This window comes from Brachyistius frenatus, unplaced genomic scaffold (genome assembly GCF_029030835.1).
Source record: "Brachyistius frenatus isolate BFR_SWC_R1_liver_20210118 unplaced genomic scaffold, ASM2903083v1 Contig_6, whole genome shotgun sequence".
NCBI classification, from domain to species: Eukaryota; Metazoa; Chordata; class Actinopteri; family Embiotocidae; genus Brachyistius; species Brachyistius frenatus.
Genome location: NW_027210605.1, coordinates 2,087,945 through 2,110,356, shown reverse-complemented (window position 1 = coordinate 2,110,356; position 22,412 = coordinate 2,087,945). Strand labels below are relative to the sequence as shown.

The window sequence follows — 22,412 nt, the reverse complement described above, 5'->3', positions numbered from 1 at the left end:
CCAGTAAACAATACATACCAGCATTGTTTCAAGCAGTTTTAGGCTCGATGTTTTTAATATTGTTTGTGCATTTCAGGTTTTTTGGCTTCATTTTGAAGCTCTAATGTTGTTAAAAACTCCAGTACAAGTCGATGTGAGAGCACAAACAGAATCCAATCTAGTCCATGCTCAGAAATATCTTCACCACTTGGCCAAAAAGGAGTTAAATATTTCACCAAACACAGGAGCTCACCTCATGACTAAAAGCCTAATTATAACCTCCATTTGGTCATGGTGACTAATTTTCAAGATTGCACACTTTGCACTGGTCTCTGGAAACTAGGGCAGGTCACCAAGGACAGCTGACACACATTATCCCTCTGAGTGTGGGAATTTAGGATTCAGACCTCCAGACTGAACCAGTCAGAGCGTTCATAATTATAAGAAGAAATATTTAAAAAAAAAATCTAAACAGGATTTTTCTAGTGTACGCTGGTTACAGTTTTTACTCTGTTCTCTGAACCACTGCTGAAAAAACATTAAGAGCAATAATCCTTTTTTGCTGAGCAGTACAACACTAGATTTGTCCTGTAAAAGCCCATCACTCACTGAAAACTTCTTCTCCATAACTAAATCCAAAATAACACGTCCCTTTGTCATTGCCAAAGTCAAGACAGTTAAATGTTAAAAGAACTGTGTCAAAATGACAGAGGACGATGAATTCTGTTTCTTCATGTCATTTCTCATTGGGACTTAATGCACATGCAGGAACACAGTAATAAAGAAAAAAAAATCTTCCAGTTTTCTTTCCGTGAATCTTCACAATTCTGTTGTGACCCTAATCACAGTGCATACCATATATTAACCCAATGTTAAAATAAAATACAATCAAAGTAAATGTCACGATACAACAAATTTGTGTAAATTAGAATTCTTTACTAATGTTAAAACAAAGTACCTCTCCCTCAACACGTCGCTAGTCATCCAAACATTCCTGAATATGTGGTTAATGACCCGTAATGAATGGAATTATTATTAATTTACTAATGCATTACTGCATCAAACAACAACAAAAATGCACATGATATAATGTTGTGAGACAATGAACGGTTTCTGAACTGTTGACTTCCATTCAATGAGTGATGCCACAGCAACTGAGAACTACAACAATGTAAATCTGATCAGTGTAAATCTATGACTGCTTTGTGGTGTTTTCATTGTCTGTTAAGACTGTAGAAGACATTGCTACTGACTTTAGATGCATTCAGTAACCTTGTTGGTCTCCATCACATCTGTCTGTATTATCTGTTTCAGAGGCAGTGCAGCAAGCCTCGGGCCCTCTGCTGGTGGAGATAGTTAAAGGTCCCTCGGCCTGCCTGGGGATCAGCCTCAGCACAACAATGTACAGGAGCAAACAAGTTATTATTATCGACAAGATAAAGGCGGCCAGTGTGGTGGAGAGGTGAAGCAAACTTTTGAAATGTTACTACTCCTGGGCGGTTTCCTGATAGAAAGCCTTCTGACACGATCCTCCTCTTTTGCACTCTCTCAGGTGTGGAGCGCTCCATGTAGGCGACATCCTCCTGTCCATAGACGGGACCAGCACAGAGCACTGCTCCCTGATGGAGGCGACACAGCTCCTCGCCAGCACCTCTGAAATCGTCAAACTGGAGATTCTTCCAGCCTGTCATAGCAGACTTCCCATCAGGCCGCAGGATACAGGTACAGTACGTCCTGCAGGTGACAGGAAAATAAGAGCAAGTCTCTCAAAGAACCTGCAACACGGAGGAGAGAGTTAAAAGAATCTATTTGGGCTGAACAAAGTAACCATCGGTATATATTATGACTGCAACTGATGATTATTTACATTGATGATTATTTTTGAATTTTTTTGGTCAATCATTTAATGGTTTGGACTTGAAAAAAAAGCAAAATACAAGTTTCCAAAGTCTTAGTCTTGAAAATACCTCTTTTTGTCTGACTGACTGCCAAAACAGGAAAAATACTTAATTTACTTAAATATAAAACCAAACTAAAAGACAATCAGTTCTGAGAGAAACAATAAATAATTTATCACAGTTATGTTCTGTTGATCAATCAATCAAAAGGATTCATGTTTTATTTGTTACCCACAAACAATAAGTGTAGTGAAATAATACATTGTGATATAGTCTCAGGCCTCTGCCCAAACGAGGGCGTGATATATAATGATTAGAATAAGAGTATCACTATAAATTATGCATGTAAGTAACCAGTGGTGGAAAGTTGCTGATTTACTCAACTGTGCTAAATTGTAAAGTAAAATGAATAACCACTTCACATGTTGTGTTTATGCTTCTCCTGCAATAGAAGGGAAATATTTTCTGCTATAATATATTCAAAAAGATGTTAAAGCACCCAAAAGATTTTTAAACATAATACTAATTTGTACAGAAGACATACGTTTTGTCATCTGTCCTCTCACGTCTTCTTAGATTCATCGGCTCCGAGTAGGACCCACATGCACGACGATGAGACAGTAACAGAACAAAGTGTATCACACAAAAATAAGTTCCAGGCTGGTAATTCTGAAAAAACAGGCGAGAACCAATCAGAACTTGTAATGGTCCGAATGCACAAAGACAATCTGGCAAAGTGTAACAGTGGGTAGAATATGTACACTATACTGTAAGCAGAGTGGGGCATGAAAGAGGTGATGCAGTAAGCTGGGAAAACAGGACAGGCGAGCGACTGGTCTGAAATGACAACAGAGTTTACAGCAGCGAAGGCAGATGATAACGGCTTACTTTTGACCTTTTATTTTTCCTTAAATTTAAGCAGGCAGTCTCATTGAGATTAACATCTCCTTTCCAAGAGAGATTTAAGAACTAGAAACATTCACAAGATCACAATCAGCAAAACAGACACAACACAATTACACAAAAAACTAAATTCCCCAAAAACTAAACAAGAATCTTAAAAAACGACTGATAATAAAGCTTTAATATGTCCAAGAGGAATGAAAGACTTTAGTTGGAGGGCAGTTTGCCGTTTAATCCATTTTAAAGGTGCACAGTACCTGAAACCAGACACTCTGATGTTGGCAGACATGAGGGATATCTAAGGTTAAGAAGCTGCTGGATTGTAAACTGCAGTTATTCAATTTAACTGAAAGAAGAGATGTGAGGTAGTTTGAAGGCTTCAGCGGTACACTTTTATAAATGAATAACATGAGATGGCTATTTCATCAACAAAGTTCATCCAACTGTGTGACACCGAGAACAATGATGAGTACGAAATATGTCATTTGGGATAAAGCGTGATGCAATCTGATACACAGTTTAACTGCTGGAGGGGGGCCTTTTGGAGGGGCTCAACCCTCAGATTGGAGACCACTGAACAAAACTGACAAACTGTATTTAAAGTAGTGAAAAGCGGCTCCGCTTTAAATAATTAAGTTCTACAAACACATTTTTGCATCACTGTTAAAAAGCTAAAACCTATCCTATATAATGATGCATCAGTCATCAGGACAAGTACATTTAGTTGTAATGAAGTATATTTATCATGTTGTAGTGGTACTTCTCATTAAATAAAGGATCTGAGTGCTTGTCTTTAAACCTGCATGCAATAAAAGTATTACAGTATGTATGTAATGGCGCAGTAAGTAGGTGACCTGAAGGGTTTTAGTATATAAAAGATGTTACCAGCGTAAAGTAAACAATGCAAAACTAATGTGTACATGCCCAAGTGTAAATATGCAGAACAGTGCAAAGGGTTCTCAGATAATAGTGTAAACTAATTCATTGTTTACACACTACATGACTGTGTGCACACTGTGGGAATATACATTAGACAGACTGTAGTTCCACCATGTTGTCATCACTATATGTATTGTGACGGCTCTGCTCTTAGCTACTTTACCTACAGCTGTAAAGAGCCTGGCTGCCTCCCAGCTGCCTTCCTCCATGTGCTCTGAATTAGCCTGTGTGTGTTTGTGAGCGTGTGTGTGTGTGTCCAATATTTATGCAAACTGCCGGCTACAATCCCTCTGGCTTTGGGTACACACACTACACACCAGGGCTCTTATGCACACACACAGAAACTACATGTAAATGCACACACACTTTCTCTGCAGGAGATCATGTTCTTGCCACGCTCTGCAGACTTATTTTTGTTTTAATTCATTGTACTGTTGTTTAGTTTAGTTTATTTAATATTATTATATTTTATTTAATTATGTAGAATGTGCATTTAAAAAAAATTATATTCAATATTTTTGCCCTGTACATGCTGATGGAACATAACAATTTCCCTCTGAGGGATTAATAAAGTATCTATCTATCCATCTATCCATCCATCCATCCATCCATCCATCCATCCATCCATCCATCCATCCATCCAGTTTAGTATTAACTCGGGCCACTAAATTCTTTCATTTACAATTTTTCCTTTTGTGTTTTGTGCAGTGCTTTTTCCAGCTCTGGTCTGCAGTGCTTCACTTAATTTATTCATTCTTCTGAAGACCATGAAGAATTATTTTTTACAGTTAAAAGTACCAAATGTACTCTCTAAAAATATTCATTAACAAGTAAAAATCCTGCATTGTAAATATTACTACAGTAAAAGACTGTATTATCAGGAGAATGTGGTTAGACTACAAAAGTGAAAGTAAAATGTAACCCTTTTTCATAGAGCTGTACCTAAGGATGATTTTCATTATGGATTATTTTCCTGGTTAACTGATAGATTTTAGTACAGTACTTGAGTAAATCACTTACTGATGGTTACATTGCACCACTGCTGAAGACATGACATTTTTTAAATGTACCATCTCCTATTGATCATTTTACTGTCAAAATTCAAAATGCATATCAAATTACAGGCATGTTTTCATAAAATTTCATTTCAATAACAATTTAGTTCTTGAATAAGGTGTTGTGGCGTTATGATTAGAAAATATTTTAACAGTTTCTCCCCTCAGGCATGATTATAAAATGCAATTTCTCTAATCTGCTCAGGGGATTTAATAAGACTGATATGGCCACTGAGAGATTAGGAGTTAATGTTTCTTTTCTCCATGTGTAGATTGAAAGCACCATTTCTTGGAGAGACTCCCCTAGGTGAGCTTAATTTAAGCCGGCAGAGCTTTACAGGTTTGATTGAGTCAGATAGAAGCCGGTTTTCTTGAAAAGGGCTGGAGGTTCTCCTGCATGTATTCTGATTACATGTGGTTGGATTTAACCAGGTTTCCTCCGTATGGCAAACATCCCAGGCGCTGCTGTAGTCATCCATGTTTCCAGCAAATCCTCCATCCATGTGAGGAAGTTGCCGGAGATTAGACCCCTGCAAATGAAGCAGCAGGGATTACTGTCACATGTAACATTCAGTGACAAATTTAGCTGCATGGATCTGTAAAGGAAAGTTAATTATCGAGGTGTGTGTCATACAGTAGGTCAGCCGTTTCCCTTTGAATGCTTCATGAATACTGTTTGGCTGAATTCTCTGCGTTTCACAGGCTTCAACACGACAGATAAGAAGCTTTTAATCATAAACAACAATCTGTGACTTTCATTTGAAGTCAGAAAAGTCAACAGAAATACTAAAAAAGGATTAAACTAAAACACATTAGCGCTGTCAATCAGATGCAGAGACAGACATGCTGCATTAACACCAATCAAGCTTTCAGCTGTGTTCAATCAAGGTCAAGCCACATGCCTCCAAACAGCCAGCAGCACTTCCTCATCATGTCCAGCGGTCAACTCTCCCAGACTGGTTTTGCACCTTTGGGCTATTTTGAAAATGAAATGATCTTGAGTTTGTACTCAGCTTTTTGGAAGCTTGCTAGTAAAAGTATGAATTTTTTTTTTTTTTTAGACACTTCACCACTTCCTATACAGCTCCGTGTGTCTAACTGATTCTCAGATGCTCATCAGAATACATTAAACCACAGGATTTAATCTAGTGTACCATGACAAAGACATTAAATATCAATTACTGTGCTCTGAATTATCCTCCAGGCAATGTGTGGTCTGGTACAAATTTAGACACGGGAATGAAAGCGAGATTTCACGGGTAGAAAACAGAGAAGTGCACGACTGAGAAGTGGATCTGGTTTGTTTAATGAATGTGTTTTTTTTTTTTTTTTTTTACCTCCTCGCTGCTGCAGTTAAAGTGCAGAAAAGCAACCATCATCACTGGGACCAAAGCAGCAACTACTGCCATCCCCCACATGCCAGCCACAGCAAGACATGGAGCAGCCCAAGCCACCCACACAACCAGCAGGACCACTGCAAATGTAAGTTATCACTTGTGACAGCACCGCTGCTGGCGAGACACCATAGCAGGAGCCTTTTCTTCAGCGTGATTGTTACATGTTTTTTCCCCAAGAGGTTTATTACCCCGACGCTGGTTACCACTTTCCTTCCTTTTGTGTCCCTGTGAGTGTATGCCGCTGCTGTGGATGATGCGTTTTGCCCTCGCTGTACCAGCCTTGTCATACGTGTAGTGCTATGTCTCCTTTCAGCTCTGGTGAGTGGTGGCTTCTCCCCTTCCTCCACAGCCACCTCAGGCTTCAGCAGCCAGGGTAGCAACACGCTGCCCTGCCCCGTCCCTCCCATCGCTCCCACCAGCCCTCGCAGCTCCGCCGGCAAAAGGAGGAACAGGAAAAAGGACCATAAGAGCTCATGTATGACAAACCGCCTTCCCCTTTTCCCAACCACATTAAAAGGCCATTTCAATCAAATTAAGAAATTGGTTGTTTCCTCATTTAAACCTGTCTAAATCCAGGCTGGCACTTATTTTGGGGTTTTAATTCCTTAAATGTTTTGTATACAGTCCATTGCCAATTTATTGGGAACGCCTAGCTGTACTTATGCAGTCTAATATAACCATTTAGTCGAATACTTGCAGTAAAGTGTGAAAATTGTTTTGTTATTTGAGTGAACTGAGCCTTTAAAATGTAAACCACCTCCTGTTTCCTTCTCAGTGTGTGAATAGACTTGAGTGATCACTGATGTAAACTCTTCCGTTTCCATGCCATCTCTGTGGGCGCATGTCTCTTCCCCTTACCCTCCTCCTTTTTTTTTTTTTTTTGTCTCTGAAAATCCCTCTCCTGCTCCATTTATCTGCCACTTCTCCACTGATATCTCTCTCTGATGTGCCCCCTCCCATCCTCCCTCAGTATCTCTGGCGTCCAGTTCTGTTGGCCCAGGGGGGCAGGTTTTTCATGTGGAAACAAGTGAGGTCTTCCTGAGGGGGGATCCTCTCACAGGTTTTGGGATCCAGCTACAGGGGGGTGTCTTTGCCACAGAGACCCTGTCCACTCCCCCAGTCATCCGCTTTATTGAGCCCGACAGCCCAGCGGAGAGGTAACACAATGAGACACCTAACGAGTAAACAAAAATCATATAGGGAGTCACCTTGAACTAGAGGGCCTGAGTGCTAATCATTCAGCCTGACAATGAAACACCACATGTGAAAAAAGGCTAATTTTAGCCTGGTGTCTCTGGCTGTGTCAGAAAATCGCCCCCGCGTTCGCTTATTCACTCCCTACATAACAAGACACTCAGTGCTTTACTCAGTAGAGAGGAAAAAAATCGAGACTTTGGACACTTATTATCATTTTTGTCTCATCGCTGACAGCTGTTGAGTCATAACTCCTTTTTATATCCATAAAATGCAGACCAATGCATTGTGGGATTGTAAGCAGAAAGTACTGCGCTTGCCATAGACATCACTTTCCTTTTGAGAGTGGAGACATTTACACACTTTGACTCACTAAAGTTATGTCAGAGAATGGACATTATTTCTGAACAGAAATGAAGATGCAATAGAAATACTACTGACTGACTGTTTTTTACCTGCTCTAAACTGACCCCCAGTTACTTTTAGAAGCGATTTTCAAAGGTTTTCTGATGGTTCACAAATCATTAAATAGCTTAGCCTCATTCTATGTTGTAGAGCTACTAAACTATTTGTCCCAGTCCACTTTAATATCCCACTGCGGCTCTCACACATCACGCCCATAAAACTGAGGCTTGTCTGCTTACACACTCAATGCACTTACCAGCTGAGTTAAAAACTCCATTAGCATTTTTTTTTTACAAACAAATAAGAATATACCTGTAACATTTTTCTTGTGTGTCATTGCTTTTATTACTTGTTCTGTGCAGCCCCTTGAGTTGCCACTGACCATTTGAAATGTGCTATAGCCTACAACAAATAAACTTTAACAGAGAGTTATTTCAAATACAGCCAGTGAGGATTTCTTCTTAAGACTGTAACATTAGACCTCCATTTGTCTTAATTCAAATGGTATCATTAAGCGGTCCAAGCCAAACAAGGGGTCAGTAGATAAATGTGCCAGTATAGCTGCACACTGCTGATTCTTTCTTTAAAAAAAAAACAACTCTTTGGTGGTCACAAGTAGACACTGCTTCATTTTAAGATGATAACCAATAGATATTTTCAGATATTGAGTGTGTTCTTGGCAAAGATAGAAGATCAGTAGACTCGTAGTTGTGGTGGTAGTAGTTGTACATTCATCAAACGTTCTCAATGAGGTGTTGATGCTGAATTTTTAATGATGAAAATCCCCTTATGGTGGCATGTATTGTATTGATTGAGACTGTATGTTGTAGGCTAATTAACACACAGCTCAAATAGGGCCAGTTTGTAGATCTGTCTTGTGAGATTAATGGTTATGTTGGCCCGCAGTGCCGTGTCCCCTGGGACTTGTAACGCGATTAGTCCAGCAGCAGTTGGATAGGAGTGACTCAAGTGCAGCATCCGCCTGCGATGTTGGTGTCTCAGCCTCCGCACAAGGTTAATGAGCAGCGGTGGTTAGTGACTTAATATCAGCTGACAGTGCTTTTGTGTTTTCCCTCACAATTAGGGGTCTGATTTAATGTGATATGTATTTTTTGGTTTTTTTTTTTGTCCTTTTATGTGTTTGCTTGCTGAGGTAATTTTGAAGGTCGTGTAGAGTCAGTTTTGAAAGTGTTTATGTCAGGCCTGGAGGCCACAGTTCATTTTAAAGATGGCATCTTGAACACTCACTCTATGTGACATGTGGTGTTAAAGTGAATGACAGTGTCGCTGGTCAGAATCCAAAACCTTCCTTGCGGATGTTAGTGGGAGGTTTAAAGTATAGATTTGTTGAAATTAATGTTGACACAATTGTTCATTTAACAACAGAAAGATTTGCCAAGTATTTTAATATTTAATTCATCATCTGAGTCTTTTATGAAGAAAAAAATTACATGTTTCATTCCAGCCTCTGAAATGTTAAAGGTTGATGTGTTTTTCAGTTTTATATTGTTATGATTCAGTATCGTTTGAGTTTTGAACTGTTATTTGGACAAAACAACCCAACGAACAGAAAAGCATACACTTTACAGAAACTGGCATAAATAGAAGGAGGATCGTTCTTCTGTTTTGCAGCTGTTTAAATCTCTGTGTGTGTGTGTGTGTGTGTGTGTGTGTGTGTGTGTGTGTGTGTGTGTGTGTGTGTGTGTGTGTGTGTGGGGCGTGCGGGCGTGCGGGTGTGATGACTGCTTTGTGTGATGCTTTCTTGTTGTGATGATGCATTATGCAGAGTGGTGTTTGTCATGTAGCCTACAGTCACTGATATAAATGGAAAGGACAAAATAATAGGAACAGCTGTCTGCATACTACAATAAAGAGTTCCAAAGCACTACAAACTATATCCCCTAAAATTATCATTAAATGTAATCAGCACCTTTAATAGTCTCTAAAACAACAATGATAATAATGAAAACAATTTGTTAAATCAACAGGAAGGGTTTTAACAAGACTGATATATTCGGCTGTTAGTTTTGCATAAAAAGCTGACAACTGAGTGTATATTGCGATTCATTCTCAGGTCTCTCTTCTTCAAAAAATTTATAATTTTTTTTCTGATTCTAAGATGTCACACTTGGTTCAGAAAATCTTGATGAACATTCCTCACATTTGTGATATTTTCAGACTAAACATTTAATGGTTTGATGGGGGAAACGTAAATACTTTATAAATCAATACAAATAATCTTTTGCTACAGCCACAGTTCAATTGTCATCCATTTGATCCTGTTAAATTTAAACACAAATATACCTATTTATTTCTTTTTCTACCATTTATAGAAATTCTTCTGTGAAAAAGACAGACTCGTATATTACCTTCTTCTCTTGTGTGTTTTCCTGTGTGGAGGTGTGGGCTGTTGCAGGTTGGGGACAGACTCTTGTCCATCAATGGGATCCCAACTGAAGATGGCACTTTGGAGGAAGCTCATCAGCTGCTCAGAGACTCTGCTCTGGCAAATAAGGTCACAGTGGAGATCGAGTTTGATGTCGCAGGTACCATATAGAAAAATGTTTTTTAATTGTGAAATCTTGTACATCTGTACCTCCTGCTATAATTTATTTTAATTTTAAATGTCAACTAGAGTCGGTGGTTCCCAGCAGCGGCACCTTCCATGTTAAACTACCCAAGCGGAGAGGAATGGAGCTAGGCATCACCATCAGTGGTGAGTGTGTTATTGAGGAGATATTCAGCAGGGGGCAGTGTTGCTCAATGATACTTTATGCTGTAAATTTTCTTTGAATCAATGTTCTGTGGTCCACGAAACCTGCATACCTCAATACTTCTGAATAATACTGCCCTGTACCAACATTCATCATGACCTTTTCTGCTCTAACTAGCGCTGAAAAAACACAAACTGCAAGCCAAGTGTGATCAGTGCCACAAAAGAAAAGGAAGCAGAGTGATATAAATGCTTAGTTAGAGATGAATAGGTTTCATCCTCATATCCAGCTGCCCAAAGTTAACTCTAAACACTTTAACCTCTCTTCTGTTTTACCAGCAAGTAAGAAACCTGGCAAGCCCCTCATCATCTCTGACATCAGGAAAGGAAGCATAGCACACAGGTATGTCAGATCATCCTGCACAGATTATAATAAATCAAGTTTTCTGTTGTTTTCAGTTCTGCTGCTTGTCACATCAGTGAGAAAATATCTCTCAACACTTTACAGTTCGGGGTGAACAAGGGTTTCTCGGCTTATGTAGGATTATTCATGAACAATGTAAAATTTTGTGAGCCCGCTGTGTCACAAAAGCCTAATTGGATTGAACTATCAAAACTGGATCAGTAGGGCAGAGCAGCGACATTTCAGAAGGGCTCAGTGTTGATTAGGTTGAGGGTGAGGTTCGGTCACCCCCTCGGATCTCAATGAGACACGATGCTAAAAGGATTCTCAAAGTGAGTCAGAAGCCACAGCTCTCCCAGTTAATAGTTGTGATCCTCTCGCTCTTGTGTCCGGTAGAACAGGCACTCTGGAGCCCGGAGACCGGCTGCTGGCCATAGACACTGTGCGCCTGGAGAACTGCACCATGGAGGACGCCATGCACGTCCTGCAGCAGGCGGAGGACATGGTCAAACTCCGAATCCAAAAAGATGAGGACAATATAGGTACTTGAACCCCTTAAAACACCAAACATCCAGTATATGAGCATCACGTGCTTTAATCATGTCAAATTTTTGTTGCTACTTTTCAACTCCATTGCATTGATTTGATGACATTAGTTATAAATTACTTTTCAGTTTTAGAAGTTATATAAAATGCATATGATAAACTCATAAAATATACTAAATTGTCTAAAATAAAACTACACAGAAGCTAACTTAAAAAACCTTTTTGAGGACCAATGAGAAAGATGTATTTTTGATTTCACAAAAAGGAACATTAGAAACATTAGCGAAAAGGCAACCTGCACAACATACCATTGTTTTTAACTCCACCGTACAACACTGATCATTTCATAAGCCCTCACATTTTTCATGTGGCCCTTTAGAGGGGCCCTGACCCCAAGGTTTGGCACCAGTGGACTCGTGCTTTATTTGCGTTCCTCATTAAACTGACAATAAAACAGTGAAAAAGTGAAAAGTTGAGTTTCTTGATTGACTATTTGCAGCACCTGTTCCAGCTGTACACTGGTAAGCAAATTTTTGCATAAGTAATTATGATCTAATATTGTCATACATCTTCCTATTTTTGCAAGAGCACTTTTTACTTGTGATACTTGAAACCTTTAACTTAAGGTTTGAGTTGAGTGTTTTTAAACTGTATTAAGTAATTATGGCTCTGCTGAGTTAAATACTTATTATTTGTCCAACTTTTTACTTTTTTTTTATTGTAAATCATAACATCTTTTATAGTCTGGAGTGCATAGTAATCACTGTTTACCTGTGTGCCGTAGATGAGCTGGAGATGTCGGGCTCCATAATCTACACCGTTGAGCTGAAGAGGTATAACGGACCGCTTGGCATCACGATTTCTGGCACAGAGGAGCCCTTTGACCCCATCGTCATTTCTGGCCTCACCAAGAAAGGCCTGGCAGAGAGGTGAGAGGAGGGCAGGGCGAGAGGTGAGGAATAACAGGCTGCGGGATCTAGGTAGTTATATGGGTCGATGGTGAGACATTATGATGAAGCCAGGTCTTCAGTGGCACTTTTGAATTTTTTTTTTTATTTTTTTTATTTATTTATTTTATTTTTTTAAATAAATGAGACAGTAAACAATGGCTGTCTCGTCTTTTTCTGTAACAAGAAGCCTCTTTGTTTCTGTTGTGATCAGCGTGCTGGCAGCCTGACAGGATTCCTGGCCCATGTGTTGGTACTGTCTGGTATGTCTCCTCTGCTCTCCTCACCCTGCAGGACCGGGGCCATCCATATAGGGGACCGAGTCCTGGCCATCAATGGGGTCAGCCTGAAAGGAAAGCCGCTGAGCGAGGCCATCCATCTCCTGCAGATGGCCGGGGAGTCCGTCACCCTCAAGATCAAGAAACAAGCAGATCGTATATATATATTTATTCACTTTAAAAAAAAAAAATCTGTTTAGTTACTTTTGGTAGACAATGATGCCTCAAACACAGTTATAGAAATAGGCAAAAACAAAAAAGGCAAAAGAAGAAAATGCAGAAATATTGAGAATTCAACAAAGGAAAGCAGATAATAATAAGAGCAGATGGTTTAAATCAGAAATAACATTAATTTTCCATTTGTTTTGTGGGCTTAAAACAAGTACAGTACGTCCCTATTATTTCCTCCACAAATGTTTTAGTTTTACATTGTAGGTTATTAAACTCACTTATTTCAATCTGTGTCTATTCTCCTGTGGGAAAAACTTCCCTGCTGAGTAAACAACTTGTTCCTTGCTCATTGTGGTTTGTTCTAGTTTTGATCTCACCACAAAGCAAACTTTACTTTTTAGAAAGTTACAAAGCCTTTTTGAAATGACGAGATGGAGAAGACAACCTATGAAAACAAAGATACAAAGAGAAAAAATCTGGCTGTCAAATAAAGACAAGTGCTTCAGGAGTGGAAACGTTTCAGTATTGTGTACTCTCTTTGTTCCCAGAGTCTGACAACCGGCAGCATCTGGAAAGAGAAGTCAGCTTTTTAAGCGACACAGAGGATGAACTGACCGACTCACAGAAGACTAGTAAACACTCAGAGGTCTACTCGGCCACTATTCCCAGTATAGACTCTGCCATGAGCTCCTGGGATAGCTCAGGGTTTGATGCGGGCTACTGTAGCCAAGGTGAGATCCATCATTTACCATTTACGTGTTGTCCAAAAACGACCTATTTATCTTCACACGTCAGTTTGACATCTTTGTTTTTTAGGGACATATCTTCACAAAGCATCCGATATACTGCTCAATCCACATGAGTGGAGGCGCCCAAAGCACAGGAGCCAAACCAGTTCACACTCTGCCGGCCTACTCCACCACACAACACTGTATGATGGGAGATTCACTGAGGATGAGTGGGACAAGATACCTGGGTAAGTGCAGAGGTGCTGGAGTGCTTTCTAGAAAGAAAGACCACATTAGTCTGAAGGGGCTGTCGGCCAAATTGTCTCATTTCCTCCTTCATACAGTTCAAATGAAAGCACATGACTTTTCTGAAGTTTATTTTAAGAGAGACTCTCTTTACTGCTCTAATGTGCAGTCATTTCTCAGGGGTAGCCGCCCACCTCTGAGCCTGGTTCTGTCAGAGGTTTCTTCCTGTTAAAAGGGAGTTTTTTTCCTCACAGAGGTTATTCATGTGGGAATTCTTGAATTGATGGGTTCCTTAATACAATGTTGTGAGGTTCTGTTGTATGAAAATGTACTACTTTAAGTGGTGCTATATGAATTTAGATGAATTCTTTAAACAGCAATGTCTGCCCCTTGTGTTTAATCAGTGTACATACAGAGTGGTTTAATTCTCAGCCATCTTGTCTTCCTTTTATCACACTGTAACTCTGCACATCGATAAGACAGCTGTCAGGTTATCAGTTCACCGGCACCTAAATGTTTACTGCACGTTACTGTTACAATCGCTGTAATTAAGCTTGAATGAGTACCATAACATACATTACCATGTTGTGATTGATCGCACCGATAGACCGGTTCTATTATATTCATCATATTATATTAAAGATTATGTAAATAATTCTGAGCAAGGATGATTGTGGTGCAGCTGAAAACTTGTCTTAATTTTTTTAACAGTGGCTAAATTTACTTTTTTCCCCATTTTATTATTACACACAGAAATAAAGTCCTTAAAGGCTGGTGAACCAAATTGATATTTTAAATTAACCTCTAAAAATGTACCCTTAGATTTTAAATTGATGTATTTTTAATATCATATCATTTTTAATGGCGTGAGTGTATGTGGATTGTCTCCTTTATTTCATTTGATGATCTGACGATTTGTCCCCGTCAGATTACAGCTGAATAAATATATTTAATCTATAATATACAATAAAATGCCACCACATTACAGAAGTTAAATTGTATTGGGTTTGTTTTTTTTTAAAACCTGCCTTATAGAACAGATTCTGTTGTGTCCTTCCTGTCAACATCTATTTTTTTGTCAGTACAGCTTTAAGTGGTGTCCTTCATTTCTATTACTTCCTTTTGAATAATATTCGGCGTAAAAGCCAATGATTCTGTGATTTTTATTTTTTTTTTTCCTCACTCTTTGGATTCATTGACAAAAGCAAACTGCACTCTTTGAATTATTTTCTTGTCATTTTGTGTTTTGTGCTTTCATGTTTTGTGCTTTTCCAAACTGTCTTTTCTCTCCTTTCTCAGGTATTCTCTCTCTCATCTGCTTTACTAACTGCCCACGAGCTCTTTGGTGTTTCACATAGATGCATCTTTTTCTGTCACCCCTTTTCCACATACACACAAAACAAATTCTTCAGAAAGCACCTCAAGGCCCATGGATACATCAACCTTATTTGTCTCTTCACTCTTCTTTTTTCCTGAACTTTTGTGTCACATGCTTTCAATTTCCTGCTTTTTTGGGGGATGACCTTCCTTTTGTAGATTTGAACTCTTAAAGGCTTTATCTAATCTAGTGGACTCCTCGGCGTTTGAGCTTCTACAAAAGAGAGAATTTACAGTAAACCCTCATTGTGGTCCTGAGAGATTTTCAAGAGGGACTCTCCGACCTCGAAGCCCAAAAAACTGCATTTCCCATGCTGCATTTGTACGCAGCACCGACCTCCAGACTGCAGGGCCGCTCTCATGTTCTGGTTCCTGCATTGTCGTAGATTCGTCAGCCCCCTCGTTGCCATGGCACCCTGAACCAAGAAGACGGTTTCTGGTCCCAGGCTCTGCAGGACCTCGAGACCTGCGGCCAGTCAGAGATTCTCAGGGAGCTGGAGGTAGGCCCTGCTCCTGCTTCCTCTCCTTCAACTGCTTTGTGCTGCTCCTGTTTTCACAGACCAGTGTCGGCCTAAATGAACATGCCAGTTGAAGCATTATTATAATCATCAATGTGTAATCTGTTATTAAATCTGATAAGACAAGCTGGGCGCCTGCCATCATACTGACCGAAGAAGGCTTCTGCACAATGCCTTGGCCTCTAATCTGTGCGCGCTGCGTGACAGATTGTGTTTTTTGCTTGTCCAAATGGAAGCCTGTCTTTCCGTTTTCATACATAATGCTCAAATGATGTTTTTAATGTTTTAATCACTGTTCTTAATTGTTTTTAAATGTGCTTTTATTTTGCCTTATGTTTTGATGCTTTTAATGGTTTTATGTGAGGCACTTTGAATTGCCTTGTTGTTGAAATGTGCTATACAAATAAACTTGCTTTGCCTAATAACCCCTTTTCTTTTTGCATTCTTTCAGGCATCCATGACAGGTAGCGCTCTCAGTCTGTACCTAGAAGAAACAAAGACCACTGAAGACTCAATGTTTCAGTCTGAAATTAACCCCATTAAAAGGGAGAGAATCCACGGCGAGACTAAAAACAAAAGCAGCCTGAACATGTCGACTGGAGCCAGAGATGTAACACCCAGGGTAAAAGGGGACCCCTCTGAAATCTTGTCCCCTACTGCTCTGGCACTGCACAAGGTGACTTTAAAAATGATACTTTAGAATAATTTGCTAATAAAAAAGTTTATTTTTTAATTTTTTAAGGTACCCAGTAATGTCAGGCTATATACAGGCTTAACCTACATGTCCTTTTACAACATAGTTGTGTACAAGGTTTCTATTTGATCTGTCTGTGTTGAACATCAGATTAATCTTATACACCCATAACATCATTACTGTACTATTATTTTAAAAACATTCAGATAAAGCTATGGTGATGCACTTCTTTTCACAGATTTAGCTTAATCTTTTAATCCCAAACAAGAATAAAACTGTGAAACTGTAAACACATATATTAACAATGAGCACTCTATATTTGAAAACAAGCATATCATTTATTCATTTCAGTTTGCTTTTTACTCTGCACTGTAAAGGGTGAATAGTCTGCATTTATATCGTGCGTTATGACCTTAGCTGTCTCTAAGCGCTTTGCAGTTTGTTGACCATTCACACACACACACACACACACACACACACACACACACACACACACACACACACACACACACACACACACACACACACACACACACACACACACACTAACGGTGGCAAAGCTATCACGCATTGTACTCGCCTGGCATCGAGAGCAACTTGGGGGTTCAGTGTCTTGCCCAAGGAAACTTCAGCGTGTGCACACAAAGGTGTCACTCCCTTAATGTCATCTCTTCTTCCCCTTGTACTAGTGTATAGGTACCTAATGAATATTTTATTGATGTACTATACAATACCACCGTAACTTGCATGCTGTAATCCCGAGCAGCGCTGAAACAATTCGGCAGAACCGTAATCAGCTGCACTCACACTTGATGAACACGGTACAAACAAGAGAGTCCTGAGGGAATGTGCCCATTACGAAGTTCTACCTGCGTGCCTCCTCCACTTGAGTCACTGCTCCTGTCAGTTCAGTGTAACTGGACCCAGCGGATACCTGGCCAGTCAGGACTTGCAGTGGTTATACGATAAACACTCATTATATAACACTACCCGAGCAGCTGCACACGCTGTGACCCCAGATTGTGCCAGCACACTCCCTGAGACGCCTGTTTGGTGTCATCGGTGCATCTCACCTTGCTCCGTTTGACTGATTTCACAATAACGGAGCACATCACAGCCCCGCAGTGAGGGAATTAACAATATTTTGACTCGACACAACTTAACATGATATCATGGAAAGTCATATCAAGGCCCTCCTAAAGCCGTTTCTTGTTTGGTTATGGTAAAAAACCTGCTCACCTTGTTATAGAACATCCAGATCCGAAGAGAAACACGACACGGAGGCATGTGGCTGCGCTGTAGCTGTTTCATGTTGACACAGGGAGGGACACGAGAAATGACACGCCAAAATGACATCTGCGATGCAGTTATCCCTTCCTCCTGTCTATGATATGAGACGGGTCTTCTTTAACTATTTGCAAAAAAAAAAAAAAAAAAAAAAAAAAGGTGAATAATCATAATTTTCCAATACCTTAACAATAACAATACCTTAACAACAACAACAATACCTTTTCCACAGTCTACTGTGGTGCTCTTTACGGCACTCCGCTTCACTTTACTAGCTCTCTTTTGGAATACATGAACGTATAGCCTCTCACCCACCCAGTGAATATAGTGGTGTAACCCCTGATGATGTCAGTTAACCCTGGTTACATTTATATCTAATTTTTTATTTATTATTATTTTTTTTTTTACCCAGACCCTACTACAAACTATTGACGTAGAGTTTTAGATATGTAGCACTCCATTGTCTCTTTATTGTTTCTATAGATAAACACTCGTCTAAGGAGTAAAAGCCTCCAGATGACCTGCACATATAACCTGTGTGACGCTCATTTCTTGTGTTTGCAGGTGATGATAAGGAAGGACCTTGAGAGCCGTGACTTTGGTTTCAGTGTGTCAGACGGGCTCCTGGAAAAAGGGGTGTACGTGAATATGATCCGTCCGGATGGTCCGGCAGACCAGGCGGGGCTAAAACCTTTCGACCGCATTCTTCAGGTACTGTTGGTCTTGAAAAGTCAACTTTTTAAAGGAATATTTTGACACTTTGGAAATAGGCTTATTCGTTATTATTATCACTGAGTGTTATAGATAAATAAAAAAAAACTTTACAAAAAAAAAAACTCGTATTAAGCCTGAACCAGTTAGCTTAGCTTGAAGACTGGAAACAGGGAAGAGCAGATGTCCAGTTATAACTCAACTACACCTTACTAATGACCTATTTTATTTGTGTAGCTCCTTTAATACAGGTAAGAGCAATTTAGAGTGTTTTATAGATGACGGTTAGAAAGCCGATAATTTTTTTTAATAATAATTTAAAAAATAATTATATATATATATGATATATATATATGAATAAAAGATCATGGCAAATAAAATCAATAAATTTAAATATGAAAACCTAATGAATACAATAACATCAATTATTTAATAAAATAAATAATGGATGTAAAGCATTCTGATTCCAATCCAAGCTAAAAAAGATATGTTTTTAAGTTTGTATTTAAATATTTTATGACCGTTTCTCCTCAGGAAACCTGCTGGGAAACAGTTTCTAAACTGAGTTTAGCTTTTAATGCTTTTCATAGTGTTGCTGTTACACCTGCTAAAAATGTATGTTAAATGACATTCTCGCTGGTGAAGAAATAAGTACATTTCCCAGAATGTCAAACTATTCCTGTAGAGCAGTTCCCAAACTTCCCAAGAACAAATTCTCCCTGCAGATACTAACATTTTTTTTTTTTTTTTTTTTTAGATTAAAAATTGACTAAGCACCGGCAAACCGGCATACAACCGGCATTGTAATGTGTCATGTATGTAATAACTGTTTCCTGTAATTAAATGAAATGCAATTGTTAGGCTTTTCACAAAGGCTCTTGTGTACCACCAGTGGTACACATACCACAGTTTGGGAATCACTGCCCTAAAGAAATGTGAAATATATTGAATGATAAATTAATTGGTTGTGATCTCCCAGGTGAACCGTGTCAGGACCAGGGACTTGGACTGTTGTCTGACTGTGCCTCTAATTATGGAAGCCGGAGACAGCCTGAACTTGGTCATTAGCAGGAATCCACTGGCAGCAGCAGACACAGAGCTGCCCAACGACTGTGACGACCCCTCCAACTCACTGTTTTACTTTCCCGAGCACAGGACCAACAGCATCGCCCTGTGACCACAAAGATAGACACCAACTGTTGAAATACTGCAGCGCTGGGACCTCACACACACACACACACACACACACACACACACACACACACACACACACACACACACACACACACACACACACACACACACACACACAGGTTACACAGGCCACACACACAGGTCAAACAGGGCCACACACACAGGTCACACAGGTCACACAAACACACAGTTTGTCACATTGTACCTCTCAGACAGACTTTCACACTCATGTTCAGCATCCAGAGCATCCACAGAAACGGCCACTCTGTGCGCCTGAAAGCATCTCTCGCTCACAAAGTTACAAGTGCATGTGTTCACGATTGCCAGTTTTAGTCACTGTGCTCACATGATGCAGTTCAGAGGAGGCTCTGGCTTCAGGGCAGGCCCATCCCCCACCCCTTCCGTCTCCAGAGGCAAAGCCACATGCAGGGTTATATAACAGTAGAGTCATAGCTTCTGATGGAGCCAGGATGTCAACACACACGCCTCCGCTCTGGAGAGAATCAAATGCTGCACACAGTCACTGCATAAACTCTTGCTTTATTGCATTTCATGTTGTCATTTAAGGACCATTAAACCCATTTTAATTTTTCTTGTACACTGTCGCACAGTGAAGGACCCACATGCTACGATTCATATGCATGTAACATCCCCCCCACGCACGCACGCACACACACACACACATACACACGCACGCACAGGGTGTTGGGATATTCAAGGTTCAAGGCACGTTGCACCTATTTGAGTTATTTCAGCCGCGACTTGGCTCACTGCCCTCGTTTCCAGTCTCTCCTCCACGCTGCCTGCCCCAGAGAAGGGACAGTGCCTCCAAATAGACAGAACGCTCTCTGGTACTTGCCAATTTAACTATATTTTAAATCCCCTTATATCTTGATACCACGAATGCTTGTGAAGACACTCTATCCTTTACGTCTTAAAGTGGATGTCCCTCGACGGATCGTTTCTGAATGGTTCCAGAGAGACATCAGTGTTCACAGATTAGAATGAGTTTCTTTTTTCTTTCCATTGTTGATGACTTTGACACATTTGCAAAGGTGTTGTTTTCAGCTTCACATTTTCCTTTATGACGCACAACTTTCATTTGCCCTTCATGCCGAGTTCATACGTTTTCACTTTCACTGTATGATCCCGTCTTTGTAGAATGACTAAAGGGTTAGTTTGTGGTCTGTCGCCGACGCTTGCTCAAGTGAATCACACCATTTTCCAAAACGGAGCATGAAAGGCCTTTAACTTTTCAGTGACGAATGATTTCACTTTACATCTGATTCCACTGGTTATCAGTTTATTCCCCTCTGCAGTCGCTGGTACAGTATGTTAAGCATGTATTGGGTTAGTCCTCGGCGAGTAGCACTTCCCGTATAATAAAAACGTGTTGGAGTCATTTCTCTCTGCTTCAACAGGATCTTTGAGAGTATTCCCTTTCTTAATGACATGCTGTTTTTATAAAGCGTGTGCATAGGACATGTGGCCTGCTGATCCAACTGACTCTCTGGAAACAATAATTTTTTTCATTTCACGTGTTGGCTGAAGTGAACATGTTGTGAGATTGATTCATCCTTGGGACGGTAACCTGATCTCAGACTTATGTCTTCTGTTAAATGTCATGTTGTATACAGAGGCCTATTTTTAAGGTTTTATATTAATTTACTGTATTGCAGGTTTATTTTACTGTAAAATACATCATGGTATGAAGTGCTTTATTTTTACTTACTGTACATGCACTTACATTGTCGTATCTTCATGTACACTGTGATACTGAATGTGGCTGTGCATTTTTTTGTTTGTTAATTTTTGCATCCTCCATGAATATCAGTTCAAAAGAACTTGAAAGATGTATCGGATATTATTTTATTTTTGTTATTTAATTTATTATTAAGTAAGAAATGTATTTCTTTTTATGAGAATAAAGTTATGAGACCATAGTTGATTGGTTTGTGTTGAATAATTTGGCGCTTCCCACAGAGATGAAGAACACTGACCCAGAAAATATTTGTTAGACTTTTTGTCAATCACTTATGTCCAAGCTGAAATTTGTATTCAGACATTCATGACCTTCAGAGGATAATAATCGAATTGACGTTTGTTCCCCTCTGGATTAATTTAAGTGGTCACTTTTTCATTAACTCTATAATCTGGTCAATATTTTAATTTTTCCATTTTAAATGACCGAGTATTTGCAGCAACAATGACTATTTCATCCGCCTCATAATGTCTGTGTTTACCGCTAGTTAGAATGCTAACTGTGAGTTTGCCAGTTAGGATGGTGAACATAATTTAACCTTTTGTGTTAAATGTTGGCATTTATGTTTGTTGACATTAGCTTTTAATTAACAAGCTCTGTAAATCTGTACTATAGCTAGCACTGACTATAAACGATACTATAGCGCCTACTACTCGTCAAACTGTACAATTTCAGAAGTTAGTATGGAGCAATAGTTTTTATGCTTCCGTGTTGGCGACAGCTGTAGCCAGACACATTATGTTTTTGGGTTGTCTGTCCGTATGTCCCGCTCTTGTGAAAGTGATGTCCGGGAATGCCTGGAGGGAATTTCATGAAATCTGGCACAAATGTTTACTTGGACTCAAGAATGAACTAATTAGAATTTGGTGGTCACTGTGACCTCACAGAACACAGTTTCCAAAACTCAAGAATTTGTTCGCTAATTATGACAAAGTTGTGCATAAATTTAAAATCATCAAAAAGAAAAAAAAAAGATTGAAAGACCATATTTGGCGTCTTATTTATTTGAAGGCATTTTTCCAATGTTTTCACCAGACAAAAAAAATACTTTATGTTCCGTGAGTAAG

At 39.5% G+C, this 22,412-nt stretch overlaps 1 protein-coding gene across 3 annotated transcripts in view; it reads left to right on the top strand.

Moving 5' to 3' along the window:
• Window positions 1–21,526, top strand: part of grip2a (glutamate receptor interacting protein 2a) — a 35,975-nt gene extending 14,449 nt beyond the window's left edge. The window contains exons 8-25 of one of the 3 annotated variants that reach the window (XM_069724520.1): window positions 1,294–1,441; window positions 1,532–1,701; window positions 6,128–6,256; window positions 6,485–6,646; window positions 7,142–7,328; window positions 10,171–10,316; window positions 10,406–10,486; window positions 10,823–10,886; window positions 11,283–11,428; window positions 12,217–12,361; window positions 12,674–12,813; window positions 13,377–13,559; window positions 13,645–13,804; window positions 14,020–14,029; window positions 15,575–15,679; window positions 16,149–16,373; window positions 18,243–18,389; window positions 19,369–21,526. In XM_069724520.1, coding sequence (XP_069580621.1) covers window positions 1,294–1,441; window positions 1,532–1,701; window positions 6,128–6,256; window positions 6,485–6,646; window positions 7,142–7,328; window positions 10,171–10,316; window positions 10,406–10,486; window positions 10,823–10,886; window positions 11,283–11,428; window positions 12,217–12,361; window positions 12,674–12,813; window positions 13,377–13,559; window positions 13,645–13,804; window positions 14,020–14,029; window positions 15,575–15,679; window positions 16,149–16,373; window positions 18,243–18,389; window positions 19,369–19,566 — 2,546 coding nt within the window. In that variant the 3' untranslated portion in view covers window positions 19,567–21,526. Of the gene's footprint in view, window positions 1–1,293; window positions 1,442–1,531; window positions 1,702–6,127; window positions 6,257–6,484; window positions 6,647–7,141; window positions 7,329–10,170; window positions 10,317–10,405; window positions 10,487–10,822; window positions 10,887–11,282; window positions 11,429–12,216; window positions 12,362–12,673; window positions 12,814–13,376; window positions 13,560–13,644; window positions 13,805–14,019; window positions 14,030–15,101; window positions 15,680–16,148; window positions 16,374–18,242; window positions 18,390–19,368 lie in introns of those variants that run through there. The other 2 variants (XM_069724506.1, XM_069724512.1) reach the window with 2 other exon arrangements.
• The last annotated feature ends 886 nt before the right edge of the window (window positions 21,527–22,412 follow it).